The sequence below is a fragment of the Sabethes cyaneus genome, chromosome 3 (assembly GCF_943734655.1).
Source record: "Sabethes cyaneus chromosome 3, idSabCyanKW18_F2, whole genome shotgun sequence".
NCBI classification, from domain to species: domain Eukaryota; kingdom Metazoa; phylum Arthropoda; class Insecta; order Diptera; family Culicidae; genus Sabethes; species Sabethes cyaneus.
Window position 1 is genome coordinate 144,832,982 of NC_071355.1, and position 19,516 is coordinate 144,852,497.

Genomic DNA, 19,516 nt, shown 5'->3' on the forward strand with positions numbered 1-19,516 from the left:
CCATCGGTCAAATTGATCGCCAGATTTTGACATTTATTCGTGTTTGCCAGGTTTTCGAATAAACCTATTAGCGACCCTGGGAAGAATAGGGACTCAAACACTCTAAAATATTTTTTTAAGAATGTGTTGGAAACGCAGCACGGGTTTCCAGGAATCTTGTTCTGGTGATATTTCTATATAGACGATGTAGACGACGAAATTGATTCGTCAAAACCATTTTGATCAGTCTGTGCTCTTCATCTTGTCTTTTGATAAAAGTTGAAGCAATACGTATCAATTGCTTCTTTCAGGAAACCATAAAAATAGCTGTTGATTGACTGGAATTGACAACGCAATCGATGATGAAAAGGACAACGATACGTTATCTAACGTGTTTTGACTACAGAAACCACTTTGTAGCGAACAGCAGTGTTCTATGCCATCATGGTTCCGCAATATTCCGAAAATAATTTGATTTTCTCATCATCTCCACCTACTACTACTTCATTCTGAATTTAATTTACCTTCATCGGAAGCATATTGACATGATAAACAACTTTGTCGAAAACATCAACCTTCTATCTCGTCATGGTTCGGAAATATCGCCAAATGAATTAAATTTCACCGTATACTCCATCTAGCGGACTAGTTCCAAACTTCAGAGTTCGTTACCAAATGCGTCTTGGCTTTACAAACAACTTTGTAGTAAATAGTAACCTTTTAGCTCATTACGGTTTTAAAATATTCTTAAATGAATTTAATTGCTTCATTATTAGCGCCATCTAGCGAATCAGTTCCGAATTTTGTTGTATATCACGGGATGTGTCTTAACTAGATAAGCAACTTTGTCGAAAGTCGCAACCTTCTATCTATTCACAAACTTGAGTTATTGCCCGCCGTGTACTCAGTACACGACGCGACCGCTTGCGTAACTTTTTTCATTTCAAAAAAGTTACGTTAGTGGTCGCGCTGGTGTACTGAGTACACGCGCGCGGACACACCATTTTTACAAGCATCTTTCGACCACTTTTTTTATTTCTTTTTTCTATATTTTGGCATCATTAGAAAGAGGAAGAGTAGATCTTCGAATACAACTAAAACCTGGTGTGATTTGATTAAAATTTCGATGATTTTTTCGCGTTTTTCGAAAACGCGTGTACTCAGTACACTAGCGCGACCGCTCTAGGGTTAAAAAGTGGCTAAAGCTGGACGGATACATTGGGTAGGACATGTTGCTAGAATGTCGGACAACTATCCTGAAAAAATGATTTTCGCATCGAATCCAGTAGGAACAAGACGAAGAGGGGCGCAGCATGGAGGTGGCAAGACCAATGGAGCGAGTTCTGACAAGCGCTGGCTGCCTGCGGAACTGAAGACTAGCTACCATGGGTCGAATTAGATGGAGGAATTATGTTACGCATGCTTTGTCATAAGACGTAAGGCCAACTAAGTAGGCAAGTAAGTAATTATGCAATCTATCGGATAATAGTAGAGGTATGCGATGAGGAGGAACTACCGTCGGACTAGTTGAAAGATGTACGTCCTATCTACAAAAAGGACCATCTACTTGAATGCAACAATTATCGGGTCATAACTCTTCTGAGCCCTTCATACGAAATTCTTCCCAGCGGCATTGTTCATAGGATGTGGTCGTTACATGAAACCTTTGTTGACGAATACTAGTTACTTTCCAATAGGGACCCTTTACAACGGACCAAATGTTTACCGTGCAAAAGACTTTCGATAAATTCCTAAAATTCAACTGCAGACACGCCATTTGTTCGTACACTTTAAGACAACATGCGGTTCAGTTAAGCGTAATAAATTGGGGTTTTGCATGAACATGGTTTTCAACAAAACTGTCAGACGTCAAAAATTTACACCAAGCAGCGCCTTTCCGGCGGTATTGATGGTCGTGAGGCTTTAATTTTCAATTCAGTTGAAATTTTTAGGTGGATGCAAATGAAGTAGTCAGTTTTTGATAACTGACATCGTAGAAATTGTAAAATCATCACCAATACTTTCACTTAAAGCAGTTTTGTTTTCACCAGACTCACTAATGCGCATAAAAATTATCATGAATTTGAGCAAAACTTTACTTGAGCAGTTTTTTCAACATGATAAAGCGCTTGAATATTTCATTGTTTCTACATTAGTAATTTTCAAAGAGAATGATCAAAAACATTTTTGTATTCCTCAGCGTGTGTAACCTTTCATGTGTTATTCAATCTCAGCTTTTTGTTCTTTCGCCTGTTTTGAAATAGAAAAAGTATTTTGACAAAAACATGGTACCGGTTTGTGAACAGAACTCCATTCAATATGCTACAAAGCACCGGTTGGCGACAATCTCACTTTTGATCTGTTTAATATTAATATTGGCAAATTTGCATCGCTTTCTGAAGCGACTGCGGAACGAACATGTTAGGTGCGGCAAGGACGAAAACTTTCCACCGTGGAAATAACGCATTCCGCAGTAGAAACAAAAGTTCAATACTACCAGATCACAAATGTGAATATTTTTTTCGGCGGCACTTTCGATGCTGCACGAAAAATTCTAGCACAAAATTTATTCTTAAAAATTCATCACACCTGGTGTTTCACTTGAATTATCGCCCTAACTTAGTTGACAACGCTTTCACCAACCATGTTAACTGCCTGGGATCAAAGTTTAACATTTTTTATAAATTTCTATTATATTCACTGCCTTTTCTTTATAATTGCATTACTATATTTGTATCTACATAACTCTTTGATAGTGGCCAATAACACTTTTCGTTGCTTCCAAATCAAACTGAAACTTCAATAAATAAAATTTTGTAAAACGTGAACGTCAAACTACAGTAAGTTGGATCAAAATAAGTTTTATTCAGCGTTGTAGATAACAGCCGGGATCCGAGATTGCAAAATTGAAGTCAATATCCGTCAATCAGAAAAAAATTGAACATTTGAAAGGATTGCTGCTATGCAGATATCCGTTGAAATCGAAGTTACCTGTCTGTGAGGTATCAAATATCGAACTCCTATCAATCACAAACTCCTCGATGCGTTGGAACTCAGGCAATATAATAGAATGACAACACTGAATTGCCTTTCTATATTATCTAACTAGAAGCCAAAGCAGCAGAGCAATAAAATTCGCCTGCATACATTGAACGGGGGAGGCGCACGTGTCGATTGCGTGCTTAAGGATTCCACCCCTCTCTCGTAAACCGGCTCGGAAACAGGAATGCCTTTCGAAGCATTCCTTTTCTTCACAATTCCTTAGCTGAATCCATAGTAAAGAATGTAATAAGAATAACGACCAAACGAACATTGGCTCGATTTTGCCAGTCCGAAAAGCGACTACATGATTCACAAGGCTTTTTAAATATTGATAACTTTGACGTACAAATTTCGCTTACCCAAAGAAAATAATCATTTGCTACCTTTGGAATCGTTCCCCTCTTCACCGGGCCCCGTTCCAACCGAAGGAGAAAAGAAGTAAAATTGAAGCATCGTCGAAAGCCCTTCATACATTTTGCAATCGTGAATATTCACCTTCCATCATTTTACGATGGCGCTTTGCATTTGCCCATTCGCATTCCCCAGCCATACTTATACTCTTCGCAATCGCGATAATATAAAAGCGCGGCTAAGAGAAGCCCATACTGAGCCAACATTACACACCGGTATTACGGCAATATTTTAGCGCGCGTCCCTCTTTTTCTTGTTTTCCCTCCCTGCGTGGGCTTACTTTATGGTATGCCATTTCTCAGCTTTTACTCATGCCCGTACTTCGCTCGACAATGCCCGCAACCTGAAACTTCAAAAGAGGTAGGATTTTTTTTTCGGGGAAAATTATGAACATTCAAGGATCAAACCGAACCGCACCAAACCGAGAAACACCAGCAAGTGCGAGAAACTACGCCGATCGCAATTCAAGTGGAGTCCTGTAAACGACCCTGGCTCGGGAAACAATGAAATATGGCCATTTTCGAAGCACTTTTTTACTGCCCGATTTCACAGGGTGGCGGTTGCGGTCATGACGACGACGGCTTGGGTTCGCGGGAACTTGAACGCAATAAAGTTGGGAGCAAAGGTGATAGTATCTGCGCTATCACTAGCTGCCAGACGGAAAAATGCGCAACAACGGGGTACGGGTGGGTACGACTGTAACTTAAAATATGCGGTCAATGTAAGATATATATTTTACTACCTTTTTTCTGCCAAATAAACTAATTGTAAGAGAGCAAAAGACTAATGGTACTAATTTTCAATTAGTTCCAAACAATTCACTAGTTCAAAGTCTTTTTCTAGTCATTCAAAAACTAACTTTACGTGCTATTTTTCATTAACGAGGTGCCAGCGACCTTGAAAACTGTTGTGATTTACAAAAGCTGATAAGTATTTTCGTTGGTTGAAGTCATTAATGCAAAATAATATCACATTATTATTCTAAAATATTTTCAAAACTATTTTGGAAAAGTGGGAAACGTAATTTCGATTCAGACCAAAAATATATTGGGTTGTGCAATGGCAGGTGGACCTCGCATCCACGCTCCTTCGGTTGGTACCTGGGTGTTTTATTCACTAAACTGCTGCAGCCCGTTAGATTTAAATCAAGAACTCGATATGCAACGGTGGGCCAGACACGTCGTAAGGATGTCGGGCGTCAGTGCGACGTAAACGGTTCTCTTCAACAATTCCACCGTTACCAGGAACAGAGGGGCCCAATGTGCAAGATGGCTCAACCAGGTTGAAAACGACTTACAGCGTCTAGAAAGCAAGCCCAGTGGCCCAAGATCGAGTTGAATAAAGACGACTGCATAAAAAAGTACGAGCCGTGCCATGAATAAAGCTGATGACGACGATGACTTATATATCATGTCACTACGACGATAACCGTTAGCGTCAAGGCAATACAAAAGATCTGTTGCAAAAGCAAGACGGTGTGGAACATTCAAGTTGTACCAAGGCACAGTTTTACCAGAGTAGGAGAGCTTCCAAAGAGAAGAGAAAAAAGGCGTGGGCTTAAACCGTCATTAGACATCACCCTTCTTTATCGACAGATTTCGCAGCCGGTTGCTAGAGTGCTGGAAAATTAGCCAGTGTAAGAGGTAGAAACGGATGTTGATAGCGTACGGCAGAATACAACATCATGTGATGGACTGGAAGGCGATCAACGAGAGAATACACCTGTTGAAAATAATAGACTGTTTCTTCAATTACACATCGTCAACGTGCGCTGCCCGACGAGAATGAAGGGAATATGAATTTCTAGGTCAGTTACCCATCCAGTTAGCTTCAAGGTACGATGCTGGTCTAGCAAGCCAGTCATCGTATGTTTGAAACTCGGCTGGGCGGTGCTGCTAGAATCAGTAGGACCGTTGCACAAGCTCCGTAATTGTCGTCCTGTACTCTAATAACCGACTGCGAAGTCAGTCGATAAAGAAGAGTACTGTCTAAAGACGGTTAAACCTAAGACTTTGCTTTGCTTAAGTTAGTAAGGAAGCATTCTATAGGTCAATGAAAGGGCCACATTGTCCACACACCCACAACTCTCCGACGTCTGATAATCAGAAACACCTTCTTTCCATTCAAGGTCACCTGGATATCTCACTTTACTAAGAGGTGTGCTAGTAGGGATTAGATTTTCATACACCAGCAAATTGTTTAGATATGCAGGGTTTCCAATGTACCTACACATCATTTTTTCATTTATTTCAAGGCAGCATACGATATAGTCGAACGAAAACGGCTATGGCACATAATGCACGAGTTAATCTGGAAAATAATTTACTTCTACTAATCGAGCGCCGGGGTGGCTTTTGCTGTATCGAGAATTCTTCTCTACCGTACTCGGTCCTGGGCTACTCGTCGCCTATTTGTTGACCGTCTCGACACGCGCAAGTCGGGTTTAACCCTCTAACGGGTAAGACCGTCTGTAGACGGCCTTCGCTTTTGGAGCTCCAGAGGCGCATACAAAATTTGTTTTTAATTGGCAATACGCAAAATGTGTTCAGAACAGATTTCTTGACATTTTGATACTAATATCATAACATTCTGACCATGCATTCAAAAGTTATCATCTTTCAAAAACAAAAATTCCGAAAAATTCGGAAAATAATTAATGCGCGAATATTGCCTTTTGTACTTTTGAAGGAAAAGGACATCTAGAACAAAATGATTGACCTAAAAAATGTTTCTATGAGTAAATTTCATGCATTATTTTAATTTTGTAATATATCTGAATTGAAAAAAACATCTGGGCAGAGCGTTAGACATGAAAAAAGAAAAAGAGAACTTGGACTTTTTCTTACCTGGCGCTCCTCCAGATAATTATTTTTGCGTGAAAATCAGAACTTAAGGTTTTTTTGTGTGTACTTTCATGATAAAAAAGTCATTAGCTTGATCGCATCGTTTTTACGGTGTTGCCCGTAAGAGGGTTAACCTGATCGATCCATCTAGCACGTTGGGCCAAAATAAATAAATTTTAAAAACAAAAAACAGTAGTTCCCCGAATAAGGTGGATCCAATAAGAACGGTCTTGAATGATTCTATTTTACTGAAACTTAATTTACTGATAAACGTAATAAGCTTATTTTTATGCTGGAAGGAGATGACAAAGCACTTTAAGGCGTCAATCTACAAATCAACCTACTAATCGTTGCAATTCGACATAGACTGTTCTTAACATCGGCGTCGGCATAAAAAGACCGCCAGTCAAGAGGTAGGAGAGCTAATAGTTCATTTACAAAAAGAAAAGAACAGTGATCAAAGATTGCTTCTTTGCGGTACGCCGGACATGTTGCAAAATGCGTCGAAAATCTAGGACCCGATCTTCATACTCAGTCTAGCTGTGCAATTCGGTGAATATGATGAAAAAAGCTTTTCTAGTTTTACATTTCGGCTTACTGATTTCTTATTTAGCCATCCTCAGAAATATCGAATCACTAATTAATAGAACTTTACTACTATACCGGCTTTCCTTGCATCAACCGCAAGCAAGTTGCGTCGCTAGAAAAATCAAATTTTAGCTGTGTTCTGTGTTCTGAAAATCGCTTAAAATGGCTGAAAATGGCTACTGAAATCAGTCTTAAAAGTCGTATGAAATTTGCTTCAAAGTCCTTAAGGCAAGTGGTTTAAAAATCCTCTGGAAACCATTTGAAAGAAGTTTGAAAGTCGTCTGGAAACCATCTGCAAGAAGTTCGAAAGTCCTGCTAAAAGTCGTCTGGTAGCCAGCTGGGAATCATCTGAATGTCATGTAAAAGTCGCCCGGAACTCGTCTCAAAGCCATTTGAAAGAAATTTGAAAGCATTTTTCAAAGCCGTCCGAAAGTCATTACAAAATCATCAGAAAATCGTCTAAAAACATCTTAAACTCATCTGAAGGTTTTCTTAAAAATCATCTGAAGTTGTTTGAAGGCCATTTGAAAGTCATATGAAAGTCGACAGAAAGTCGTATGAAAGTCATTTGTAAGTTATCTCAAATTCTTTTAAAAAATCATTAGACTGTCGTCTGAAAGCTTCCTGAAAGCTTTTTGACGACGTCAGAAAGCCGTATGAGAGTCGTATAAAGGTCTTTTGAAAGTCATCTGATGGTTGCCTCAAAAATTGCCTAAAAGTTATTTGAAAGTCCCCTAAGTTATAGGTGTTATAGGTTTGAGTTTTATGGCATTCTTATTGCGATTTTTATGATGAATTTTAGTCAGCATAATCGGCATAAGTGTGTAACAACATCAGCATTTCAAAGTGGAGGGAGAATTTGAGATAACTTTCACGCAACTGTTAAATGGCTTTCTGATGACTTTCATATGATTTTCAGACAAATTTCAGACCAGTTTAAATCAACCTTTAGGCGACTTCTTAACAATGTCAAGACGGTTCTCAGACTTTCAGACGACACTTTGCTGACTTTCGAACTTGTTTCAAAAAGCTTTCAGAGGGCATTTAAACAATTTTCCTTAATGGCTTTAGACAACCTTCATGCGTCTTTCAAATGGCTTTCAGAGGACTTTTATACAACTTTCCAAATAACTTTTAGACAACTTTAATACGGATTTTCGATCACTTTCAAAAGATTTTTAGTCAGCGTTCAGCCAACGTTCAAACGACTGTTAAAGGACCTTTCAGATTATTTTCAATTAACGATTTTGAAATGACTTTCATACGACTTTCTGACGCGTTTAAGGTTACCTTAGGAGGCAAATTTCAAGAGACTTTAAGACGAATTTTAGATAAACACTTTTTAGAATTGCAAGCAACTTTTAGATAATTTTTTAACAACTTTCAAACGCCTATCAGATGACTTTTAAATATTTTTCAGATGGTTCTCAAAAGGTTTACTGACGTCTTCAAACGGCTTGCAGAGGCCTTTCGGCAACCATTCAAAGACATTCTGATGACTTTTAGATGAATTTGAGATAATTTTCATGCAACTGTCAAACAACTTTCTAATGACTTTTATGACTTATGACTTTTATGACTTATGACTTTTAGACAACCTTCAGACGACTTACAAACAACTGTTAGACGATTTTAGGATGGTATTCAAAGGATTTTCAAAAAACTTTTAGACTGCTCTCAGACTTTCAAATTTCTTTCAAATGGATTTGAGACGACTTCCTGGTGACTTTTAGATGCTATTCAGCTAACTTATATGTGACGTTTAGATCACTTTTAGCTGACTTTCAAACTTTTTTCAAATGGCTTTCAAAAAACTTTCCTTGATGACTTCTAGCCAATCTTCATACGACTTTATGATGGCTTTCAGTCGGCTTTTGGACTGACTACAGGAGACATTTTTGAAAGATTTTCATGCGACCTTTCAGATCACTTTCAGGTGATGACTGCTAGATCACTTTCTCACGACTTTCTGATGAAATTTTAATTCAAAAGACTTTCAAATTACGGATAACTTTCAGACGAATTTTAGGGAACTTTCAAATAACTTATAGACAATGTTCAGACAACTTTTAGATTACCTGCGGATGACTTACGAAAATGCTTCAGCCACAGACAAACAGACGAGACACTCGCGTTAATTCCATCGTCTAATTAAAAACCACTCATTTTTCAAAAAAGCATGTTTCGCAACATGGCCACACCGCGGCGCAAGTGTTATTTGGAGTTTTCAGTATAAAACCATACAAATGTAATAGCTCTACTGTATAAAACCCTGCAAATGCAGGCTACTCCGTGACATGAATAACAGAGGGTGCTAGTGTGCAACCAAAATGTGTAGGACGATGGTTTTTAAAGGATTTTCTTCTATGTGTCATGTCAGTTCGTCAGTGCTTCAGCCATCTCTCAGATGACTTTTTGATGTCTTCAAACAGATTCAACGGGTTTTCAAACGACTTTCTAATAACTTTTAGAAAAATTTAAGGCAACTTTCAAATGACTTTTATACGAACTTCAGATGACTTTCAAGCAACCTTCAGACAACTTTCAGGCAACCTTCAGATCATTTTACGATGGTTTTCAGACGATTTTCAGATAACTTTACATTTACTTTTAGGCGGCTCTCAGATGGCTCTCAAACGACTTTAAAATTGTTTCAAATGGCTGTCATAAAACCTTCCTAATCACTTTCTGATGGCTAATTTCAAATGACTTTTATACGACTTTCTGATGGTTTTCTGACGCCTAGGAGGCGGCCTTTGAGCGAGTGCTAAGCGACTTTTAGGCGAATTTAATTTGTTTTCAGGTGACCTCTAAAATTCTAAATGCATTTTAGGGTACTTGCAAAGGGTAGGACATCTTCTAGTTGATTTTCAAATAACTTTTTTTGAACTAAAAAATGACTTTCTGATGACTTTCAGGTGATTTTTAGACAACCTTCAGATGACTTTCAAACAAATTTCATACGATCTTCAAATGACTTTTAGACGATTCTCTGACTACTTTCAAATTTCTTTCTAATGGCTTCGAGACGACTTTCGGGCGACTTTCAGATGACTTCAGATAACCGGATTCGAACCCTGGCGGAACCCCATGTCCTGGCGGGTATTGTGGGTTCGAATCCGGTTATAATCTCAGATTATAGCTTGGTTCGATCCATGCACCTTACAGCATTGGACAAAAGGTAGGAGTCACAACGACAACTTGTTAAGCGTAGCTACCAATTACTCCGCCCCCCCCCTCTCACCTTTCCACTCTTTCGCCTCCATTTCTAAAAACTTTTCATTACTTTCCCCTACTGTCCGTGCCTCAATTGTAGAACCACCGTTTCAAAAAAATATTAACTTTCAACTGACAAACTCAAACTTCAAACTTCTTTGAAATGGCTTTCAGGGGGCCTTCAAGCAACTATACTTTAATGGCTTTTAGCGAACCTTCATGCAACTTTATGATGGCTTTCAGTAGATTTTAGAACCTGACTTCAGGAGACATTTGAAAGATTTTCATGCTACCTTTCAGGTCACTTTCAGATGACAACTTTTAAAAGTCATCTGAAATCGTCTTATGCAAATCGTTAGAAGACGCCAGAAAACCGTCTGAGAGCTATCTGGAGATCATTTAAAAGTCATGTGAAAGTCAGTTGAAAGTTGTTTGAAAACCATCTAAAAGGTGTTTGAAAGTCCGCTAAAAGGCGTTTCAAATTCATCTGAAAATCATCTGAAAAATATCTGAACTTTGCATGAAAGCCGCTTAAAACTCGCTCAAAGGGAATCTTCAAAGCGTCAAAAAGCCATCAGAAAGTCGTATGGAAGTTATTTGAAAGTCGTCATCTGAAAGTGATCTGAAAGGTCCTGTAACAGCCATTTGAACGTGTCCTGAAGGCTTCTTGAAAATCATCTGAAAATGATCGGAAAGCCGTATGAAAGTTTCCTGAAACTCGTTTGAAAAATTGCTTAGAAGTTCTCTGAAAGCCATCGTTTGAAAGTTGCCTGAATACTTCCTAGAAGTCATCTGAAAGTCGTCGGAAAGCCGTATGGAAGATGCTTTGAAGTCGTTTGGAAAGTTGTTTGGAAGTTCTCTGAAAATGTACCATGTACCATGCGTCGCCATTGACCTACATTTTCATACAAATTACAAGTCGAGTTTTCTCAAAAAAGTTCCTCAGGCTACAGGCTATTTATATGAGCGGTGCATTGAAGATGCGGATCAATAGGACTACACAATGGAGTATGTGGTTAAACTCTAAGTTCGACTCAATGACCGATAGTGATGTTTCCTTGTGAGTTGATATGTTCGCTGATAGTCTTTACATCATCCGTACTGTTGGGAGGTAAATAGATTACATAGTTGCTCAGAGAACTATCGGCCACTACGATTTTACCCATATTTGCTTATGCGTTTTATAAATCAGGAATGGAGCAATTCAGCTTGTCAGCGATGGCGGTCAACATAAATTCGCCATGGGATTTTTTGTTATTTTGCTGATTACGATCACGTCCAAAGGAAAAAAATTTAAATCGATTGTATCGAAGTTTGACTCCGTAACAGCAATAGACAAATCATCAATCAATTCGCTGCGAAGACCGCACACGTTCTGGTAGTAAATCAGTAGCGCATCAGAACAATTTAGTTGTGGGTTGTTCCTGACCTTGAGTGGAAAATCAGGACTGCGTCATCGAAAGAATTGTTATAGAGATTATCTCACTTCCGTATTACAGTTTAAATGCACACTTATGGCGGTTTTCATGAGCAACTTCGGTCATGGAAACCCTTATTAATATGTAATAAAACCCAAATTGTTATTAAGGTAACTTGCGCTTCGCTGTACTAGTTCCGTGCTGGTACTTCAACATGAAAAACTAAATCATTTTTCATTTGCTGCCAAAAGAACAACTTTCTAACAGCTCACATATATTTCACATTGGTAGACAATGAATTCACCTCTCATTTTCGACGTTTGTATTTGTCCTGCTTAAAAGTTACAAATTTGAAAAAGAATCTCGTTTAATTTTCCTACTGAACATCAAACGTTTGGAAAGAGCACCTGAAACAACAGTTGAAATCCCAGCACACAGACACACAGTCGCAAAAATCGATTGACGCGAACTCGAGCGAGAAGCAGAAAAGAAATATTGAAAACGCCTTCAACTTCCATTATCTCACGTGTCGAAGGTGGTTTTCTGCTAGGTACTGCTGTGCCACCAAGCCGTACGTACCAGACAGCGCAAATAGTGTCGGTTCTTGTAAAAAAGGGATTTTTCCACTCTTTCCTCGCGCTGATGCGTATCCGCGCGAAAAAGGCTGAAAAAACGGGGCGTAAGCTTTGTGCTCATCGAATTTGTGAACTTCTAAGGAAACCAGTGTTATTTCCGATGAACGTACCTACCTACCTACATTGTCTCAGAGCTCAAAGCAATGCAATCAATTCAACATCATCACCACTACCACCATCTTGCAGGTGGCAAAACACAAAAGACGAAAAACACCAGGAGGCTTCGTTTTGCTACTCATTTGCGCAAATGGAAAATAATTTTCTATCATTGTTGTCCCTGTGGGTGGTGGTACTGGATGGTGGCGAAGCAGCATCGAGCGGCTAAAAGGGAGTGAGGTCCTTATTTGCTTGGTTCACACCTGAAGACCCGACCGTCGGTCGTTGCTTGTGATGAAGTTTCTGATCTGGTGTTTTCGTTCCACCATGCAGCGCTGCATTATTATTTATCTTTGTTTGCCTTTTGCTGGGTTTCCTTGTTGCTCTTGGTGAATGTGTAAGAAAACTTGAATGTTATTGTCCCGATTAGGGCAGTGCGTCGGCATCGGTTCGATAGTGAATTCCAGACGCACGAGAGGTTGATAAATACATTTGAAGTGGTTAATAATGAAGTACAACTCATGATAAGTGAACCAACAAGAGCAGGAAACAATGATAATCTTGCGGATAGCCCTAAATAAACAAATGATAATCTGCCTGTCTACCGGCGACGGTTCGGAACTCTGTATTTTTCCCATTCGATGGGAGAAGCAGCAAATTTTACCCACCACAGCAAGCATTATCTCTTGCCTCGTAGGAAAGCGGCACTGAAAGGATTGCAAAAAAAAGGCGGCAGCAGCAGGAAAACTCGCACAGTCAAGCAACACCCGTTCTACTATCACATAGTGATTTTTCATTTTAAATGAGAGCAATTTGTTATCCTGATGAGGATAATGTGGATTTGTTATCCCGCAGTCGGCGTTGGGGATTATTCCGCCAACCCGTCAACCAACCAGGAATGGGGTATTATGCAGCGTTGAAAGAAGTTCGCTGTTCACCTTTCACCGAGCGAGGGCGGAGGAGCACATTTCGGGACGGGTTTAGTTGAATGAGAAAATGGGATTTGAAGGAGAGCCTACATATGTGCGGGGAGATTAAAAATGATCCGGAAAATGTTCTGCGGTGTTTGTTCGCTGTTATTTCAGGCTGGGAATCGGGTTGGCGGGGTTCAAGAAACAATGGAGGCGCAAAACAGCTTTTCGGTTCGGTTAAGCATGGTTCCATGCATTTAATGCTTACTCTCGATCGACTTCTTACCTGGCGTGCTGGGGTCCCACATTGCCGATGTCGTGGGCTGAGCTGGCCGTTATCTGCGAATCGTTAATCGCTCCGGACTCCATCCCTAATGGATTTTTGCATTTTTCTGTAATTAGAAGAGATGCCGCCGATGATAGATCAGCGTCAAGGGGAGAAAAAAGAACTGAATTAGCTTTGACTTCTTACTAACCGGCTTAAGATTTATGATGGTTTATTTTTGTGGAACAGAAAAGTGCTTATCTTAACTGGTCTAAAGGTAGAAATCTTATTTTACTAACAGGTCAATCGAACCAATCGGTCACTGATTTACAAATCCCAGTCTATGTAGAAAGTTACCCTAATTCATTTGCTTCATTATTCGCAAATTAACTAACACAAACTAAACATTTCAGTTACTGTTGTTTTCATTTTGTGTTATAAAGTTTCCGCACAACGACCGATTTCAATCGATCAGAAGGATCAACTTTTGTTCATCGTCCGTTGTTGCCGGATACACCTCTTTCTTCCGTTTTAGATAGGTCGAACCCTGCAAGGCGTGCGAAGGTAGTGGACAACTTTATCGAAACAGAGCAAGGGAGTCTGCATCCTGACCAGTTCCAAGAATTTTCTTTCTCTCTCTCTCTCCATGTAGAAGTGAATGAATTACTTTGATGGCACTCGTTTCGGTGAGGCGCTTATCGAATTTGTAATTTTTCTCACGAGAAACAAAGGAAACAAGATAGAAAACCGGACATGGGAGGATGCAGGGGGCAAGCGTCTCGAAAACGACCAGCTGACAAAGTGATTGAAAGTTACAGCCGGAAAGGACACGAGGATGGCACGGAACTATGTCGACAAAGTTGAGGAAAAGTTACTCGTTGCGAGGCAGTTCTCACGAAACTTTGGAAGAGAAAAACGGCAAAAAGGTGGGCTTTAATTGAGTCAGCGATAGCAGTTTCCCTCTTACTCGGTGAACTTTCCCGCTAGGGGGAAACTGGAAGAAACCAGCATCGATTCTAAAAGCTAACGGTTATAAATAAGTAATTTGTCAGAGTTTGGATCCACCAAATATCATGCCGTTCAATCATTATAAATTAAAAACGTCGAGAAGTCCCGATTTCAACTGACTATATAGACTCTAATTTTCATATACCACTTTTAATTAAATTTACTCAATTTAAGTGCGAATTAGAACGCTGTCTGCCACCAAGAGTCCCTAGAGGAAAGAAGCAGTAAATTCTTGCACACACCCACAGGACTATACGTCAGTGGAGAAGACCTGTTGGTAAAGCACAGCATCTGTAAATGCAATTCGAGAGCTCATACGTGCAATGCCGCCAACCTCAACGGCAACACCAACAATCAGCAATAAGAAGAGGCATTCAAGAAATGCTAATCGAGTGTTCAAGACAAAAAGTGAACTTGGCTCAGCTCAGCAACAACAACAACCAACGGCAGCAAGAGCAGTAGGTAAAAGGGAAAGGAGACTGAACTTCAGCCCAGCTCGAAACTATTTCTTCGAATGGGCTCTGGAGCTTGTTTCCGTGCGGCTCGGTTCGAGCCTAGCAGAAGGTTCGTTTCTTACCCATCAAGCCTTAAATTAAATTAAATTTATGGTGCTGCACATAAATATAAATTTCAAGCCATGCCTCACGTTCCCGCTTCGACTGACATCGAAAATATGAGATTCTTGGAATACGCATCGGTTAGCACTTTTCTCATGGTCTCGAGATTGCAACTTGCACCATCAGCAGCATCATCGAGCGGCTCGGATCAGAGTCAGATGAAGCGAGAGCTTCGAAAAGACCTGTAATTACACACTTTAAATAACTGCATCGCACATTGCGGATAGGCCAGCCGGCCAATAGAATGACTCGATTTGCCCCTCTGCTCTGTTGATCTGCTTGTGTGCAGATTTTAATATGAAATTTTGATGTTGGATCAGATTTTACCTCTAGACTAGAACTAAGTAGAAAATTAAAACAAACAACAAACATTGTTATATAATTGCCAAACAAATTGCATGGTTTACAAGAGAACAAAAACGATTTACCATCTCATCTCTTGTTTTTCTCATGGCAAAGCAAACAACGTCTAAGACTTGTTGCTCTACGGGCCTCCTAGCGATAGGTCCTGGCATAGGTCGGTAGGCTGCTTGGTCTAGCAGATTGTATAGACTTCATGATGTACACCAGAACGTGACTTGCAGTGCGACGCACTGTAAGCCATGCTCTTGGATGAAACATGAAACATGAAAGTTGTTTTATTGGATTAATTACTAAATGCGGGCTACTCGTTAGGATCTTTTTCTATCGAAATTCTGCAAAATTTGTTGGAATTCGAAGTTAATTTCTTCATCACAGTTTATCACAGTTCGTCAAAGGAAAACTTATAGATAGATAGTCAAACGCTAAAAAAACTAGTGAATTTGTTTAATTTAATCATTTTTGTTTGTTTGTACAGATATTTCAAGTCTTTAAGCATCAACTTCTTGCTTCATATTTCATCAAGAAAATAGAAATGGATTTGAACTATATTCTGTCAACCTAAAGGGTCGACCGGACGACTTACGACTCATTGATTCAAATCTTTGCACCTAAAGGTGAGCCTTATAGCCCTATAGCCTTATAGCCCTAAGGAGTTCGCTATGGTAAGCAAAACAGTGGAAATCAAACCACTTAAATTTCCGCGGTGCACTTACAAAAATAATAACAATAAATACGACGCAACCGTGAGCGTTTTACTGACTTGATGGAAGTAACAAACTGTATCAATGCTAATGTGTCAACCGTGAAAGACTGCCGGTCAACATCGTCCGGAGATAAACTCCGGGTTCATACCATGTAAAAATAGCAAACACGAGGTAGAGGTGCTTCATCTCCCTCCTTACAGAGCTGCAAACCATCTCAGAAGGAGACTGCAAGCTGCAGCTAGCGTAGGACTAATAGAGAACTGCCACTGCATTGTTCGTTCTTTCTACTTATAATATCTGATAATATTTACAAGATGTTAGGTAACTTAGTGCAAATATTGCAGGGGGTGATAGAAAACCGCATTTGACGAAAAAAAAACCTTCTACGCACATCAAATCTTAATCGTTACAGGCGTTAAACATTTTTAGTTTTCGGTCCTGTTTGCATGAAATTAGCTCTAGTACAAAAACTAGGCTAGCTACCTCAATTCTATTACTTTCAGTCGAAAGCTGAAAAAAATTTGTAATGAAAATTGCTCTTAAACCTGCTACTTCATGGAATTTAGTTACTTTTTAGCAACAACTAGCTTTGAAATAAGTGTTTTTCAAGGCGTATTTAACAAATTTCTTCTAAAAAAGTGTAATAAAACTGATTGCTGTTATTTACCAATTTGAATCTTTGGTGCCGTTCTACAACTCGTTCTTTGACATGAAACATCTTTATGTCCCGTTTGACCTCTTTCTCGTTTCTTCTTAGTTTCGTTTGTTTTATATTCCATTTTTTGCTTTTTTTTTATCTCGTCTTCCCCTTATTTATCTCGTTTTCCATCCTTTTTCACTTTTGCCCGCTGTTTCTCTTCTGTTTGCGTCCCTTTTTTCGCCCTTTTCAATCCTGATTTTACATTTGTTGTTGTTGTTATTGGTTTATTAGGATTTTTTATACGCAAGACGTTCATTCGAGTCTTTTTAATAATATTACAGCAGTCGAGCAGTCGCATCAAGCAATCGAGTCAAACAGTTGGATCGACCAGTCGAGGCAAAAAGTCAAGTCGAGCAGTTAAATCAAGCTGTTCGGTCAAGAAGTCCGGTAGAGCAGTTGAGTCGAGCGGTCAAGTTGAGTAATCAAGTCGAGCAGTTTAATCGAGTAGTTGAGTCGAGTAGTCTAGTCGAGCACTTGAGTCGAGCATTCGAATCGAATGGTTTAGTCAAGCAGTCGGGTCAAGTGGTTAAGTCGAAAAGTTGAGTCAAGCAGTTCATTCGAACAGTTGAGTTGAGTAGTCCAGTTGAGTAGTTTATTTGAGCAGTTGAGTCGAGTAGTCCAGTTGCTCGAGCTCCAGCCAAGTCGACCAGTCAAGTCGAGCAGTCGAGTCGAGTAGTCCAGCTGAGCAGTTGAGTCAAGTAGTCCAGTTGAGCAGCTGAGTCTAGCAGTCGAGTCGAGCAGTCGAGTCGAGTAGTCCAGTCGAGCAGTCGAGTCAAGTAGTCCAGTCGAGCAGATGAGTCGAGCACTCTAGTCAAGCAGTTAAATCAAGCTGTTCAGTCTAACAGTCCAGCCGAGCAGTTGAGTCGAGCAGTCGAGTTGGGCAGTTGAACCGGGCAGTCGAGTCGAGCAGTTTAATCGAGCAGTCGAACAGTTAAATCGAGTAGTCTAGTCGAGCAGTTGGGTCGAGCATTCGAATCGAACAATTTAGTCCAGCAGTCTAGTCGAGCAGTTGGGTCAAGCGGTACATTCGAGCAGTTAAGTCGAACAGTTGAGTTGTGCAGTTCAATCGTGCAGTTAAGTCGAGCAGACGGGTCTAGTAATAAGTCAACAAATGTGTCAAGCAGTCGAATCGAGTAGTTAAATCGAGTAGTCCACTCGAGCTGTTCAGCAGGGATACCAGACTTGCAGATTTGTCTGCAAATTCCAGATTTTTAGAGTGGTCTTGCAGATCATTATAAATTTGCAGATATTTGCAGTTTTTATGACTTTTATTGTTTTGGTGCAGATTTTTGTTCGAAGCTCTTTAAACTTTCACAGACTTCCTAAAAAAGTGTGCAGATTTTCGCAGATTATTTTCAAACCAGAAATTTCGAGTAGCCGGAAAACTGCTCGATTTTTCCGGTTTTCGAGCAGTTCCAGACATTTTTTTAGAAAATATGGCATCTCTGCTGTTCAGTTAAGCAGTCAAGTCGATCTGTCCAATCAAGCAGTTGAGTCGAGCAGTCGAATCGAACAGTTCAGTCGAGCAGTTCAGTTAAGCAGTACAGTCGAGCAATCAAATAGAGCAGTCTAATCGACCAGTACAGTCGAGCAGTATAGTCAACCAGTTGAGCAATCGAGCAGTCCAGCAGTCGACCAGAGAGGTGACTGAGAATACAACCCATTGTTACTAAAGCATGACGTCCTGTCAGAGACCTGTTTTTAGTTACCGATAAGCCTCTTATGACGTCCTGTCAGAGACCTGCTTTTCGGTACAGATATAAGCCTCTTATATAAATAGATTATCCCTTTCTGTTTTTAGCACCTACTTCAACAAAATGCGGAACGCTTCACGATTTTGCGTATCATCCTTGCGCAGGGACCATGCTAATCTTCTCTGTATCGTTCCAATTTTAGTATATGTCCAGCCGAAACTAGGTCGATTTTTCATTTGTTTCTCGTTTTTCTGTTCCGTTTTTCTTCTTTTTTCAGGACCGTTTTTCCAGTTTTATTTATTGTTTTCTGTACTCTGGTCTCTCTTGAAATCACTATTGTCCCGTTAACTGCTTTTCTATTTTTTGTCGTTTTCATCTCCTTCTAATTAAGTCCTATTTTTTCCTTATCTGTATTGTTCTGTTTTTCATTTTATCTCGTTTTTTTCTCCTTTTTTTGTTTGTTCTCGTTCCTCAATTTTTCTGCTTCCATACTTTCTTCTTTTCTTTTCCGTTTTTGTTTCAATTTTTGTACCGTTTTTCCGTCCCGTTTATTCCTTTCATGGTGTTACGAATTTTTTTTTTTCGTTTCCAGGGACGACAGTTGAAAACACCACCTGTTTACTGTGCTTTCGATTACATACTTTATTTTTAGAACAAAAGTGACAAAACCCCTTCGTCCCGAAAGGCCGAAGTTTATTTACGACGCTCAGACCTATACTATTTGATATCTGTGCTTGTGAAGTACGCTAGAACAAGTGATAAGTCTTATCTTCCAAACAAGATTTCTTAGGACTGCGAAAAACCTAGTCCAATTCAATGTTCTGAAAGTGACACATACGGCAAGAATTTATTCAAAACTGATCTGTTACATGAACTATTTTGAAAGTGAGGAAGAATTAGCGACTGTCTGCTCCGAAAATGGGTTTTGGGCGTTTAATTTGTTGCGTTACAATTAATTGCAGGCAATTGTTTACATGATTTCGAAAGTATTGCTGTCAAGCGTGAAATAACTGATAAACAAAGTGT

The 19,516-nt window shown here is 39.6% G+C and overlaps 1 protein-coding gene and 1 non-coding gene across 2 annotated transcripts in view; both read right to left on the bottom strand.

Moving 5' to 3' along the window:
- Positions 1-19,516, bottom strand: part of LOC128744517 (discoidin domain-containing receptor tyrosine kinase B) — a 672,699-nt gene that overhangs the window by 290,872 nt on the left and 362,311 nt on the right. Inside the window, exon 3 of the mRNA XM_053841578.1 lies at positions 13,426-13,531. Within this exon, the coding sequence (XP_053697553.1) occupies positions 13,426-13,531 (106 nt within the window). The remainder of the gene's footprint in view (positions 1-13,425; positions 13,532-19,516) is intronic.
- LOC128744844 (U6 spliceosomal RNA) lies at positions 18,610-18,714 on the bottom strand. Its single transcript, XR_008412466.1, has one exon. It is a non-coding gene; the product is annotated as a U6 spliceosomal RNA (small nuclear RNA).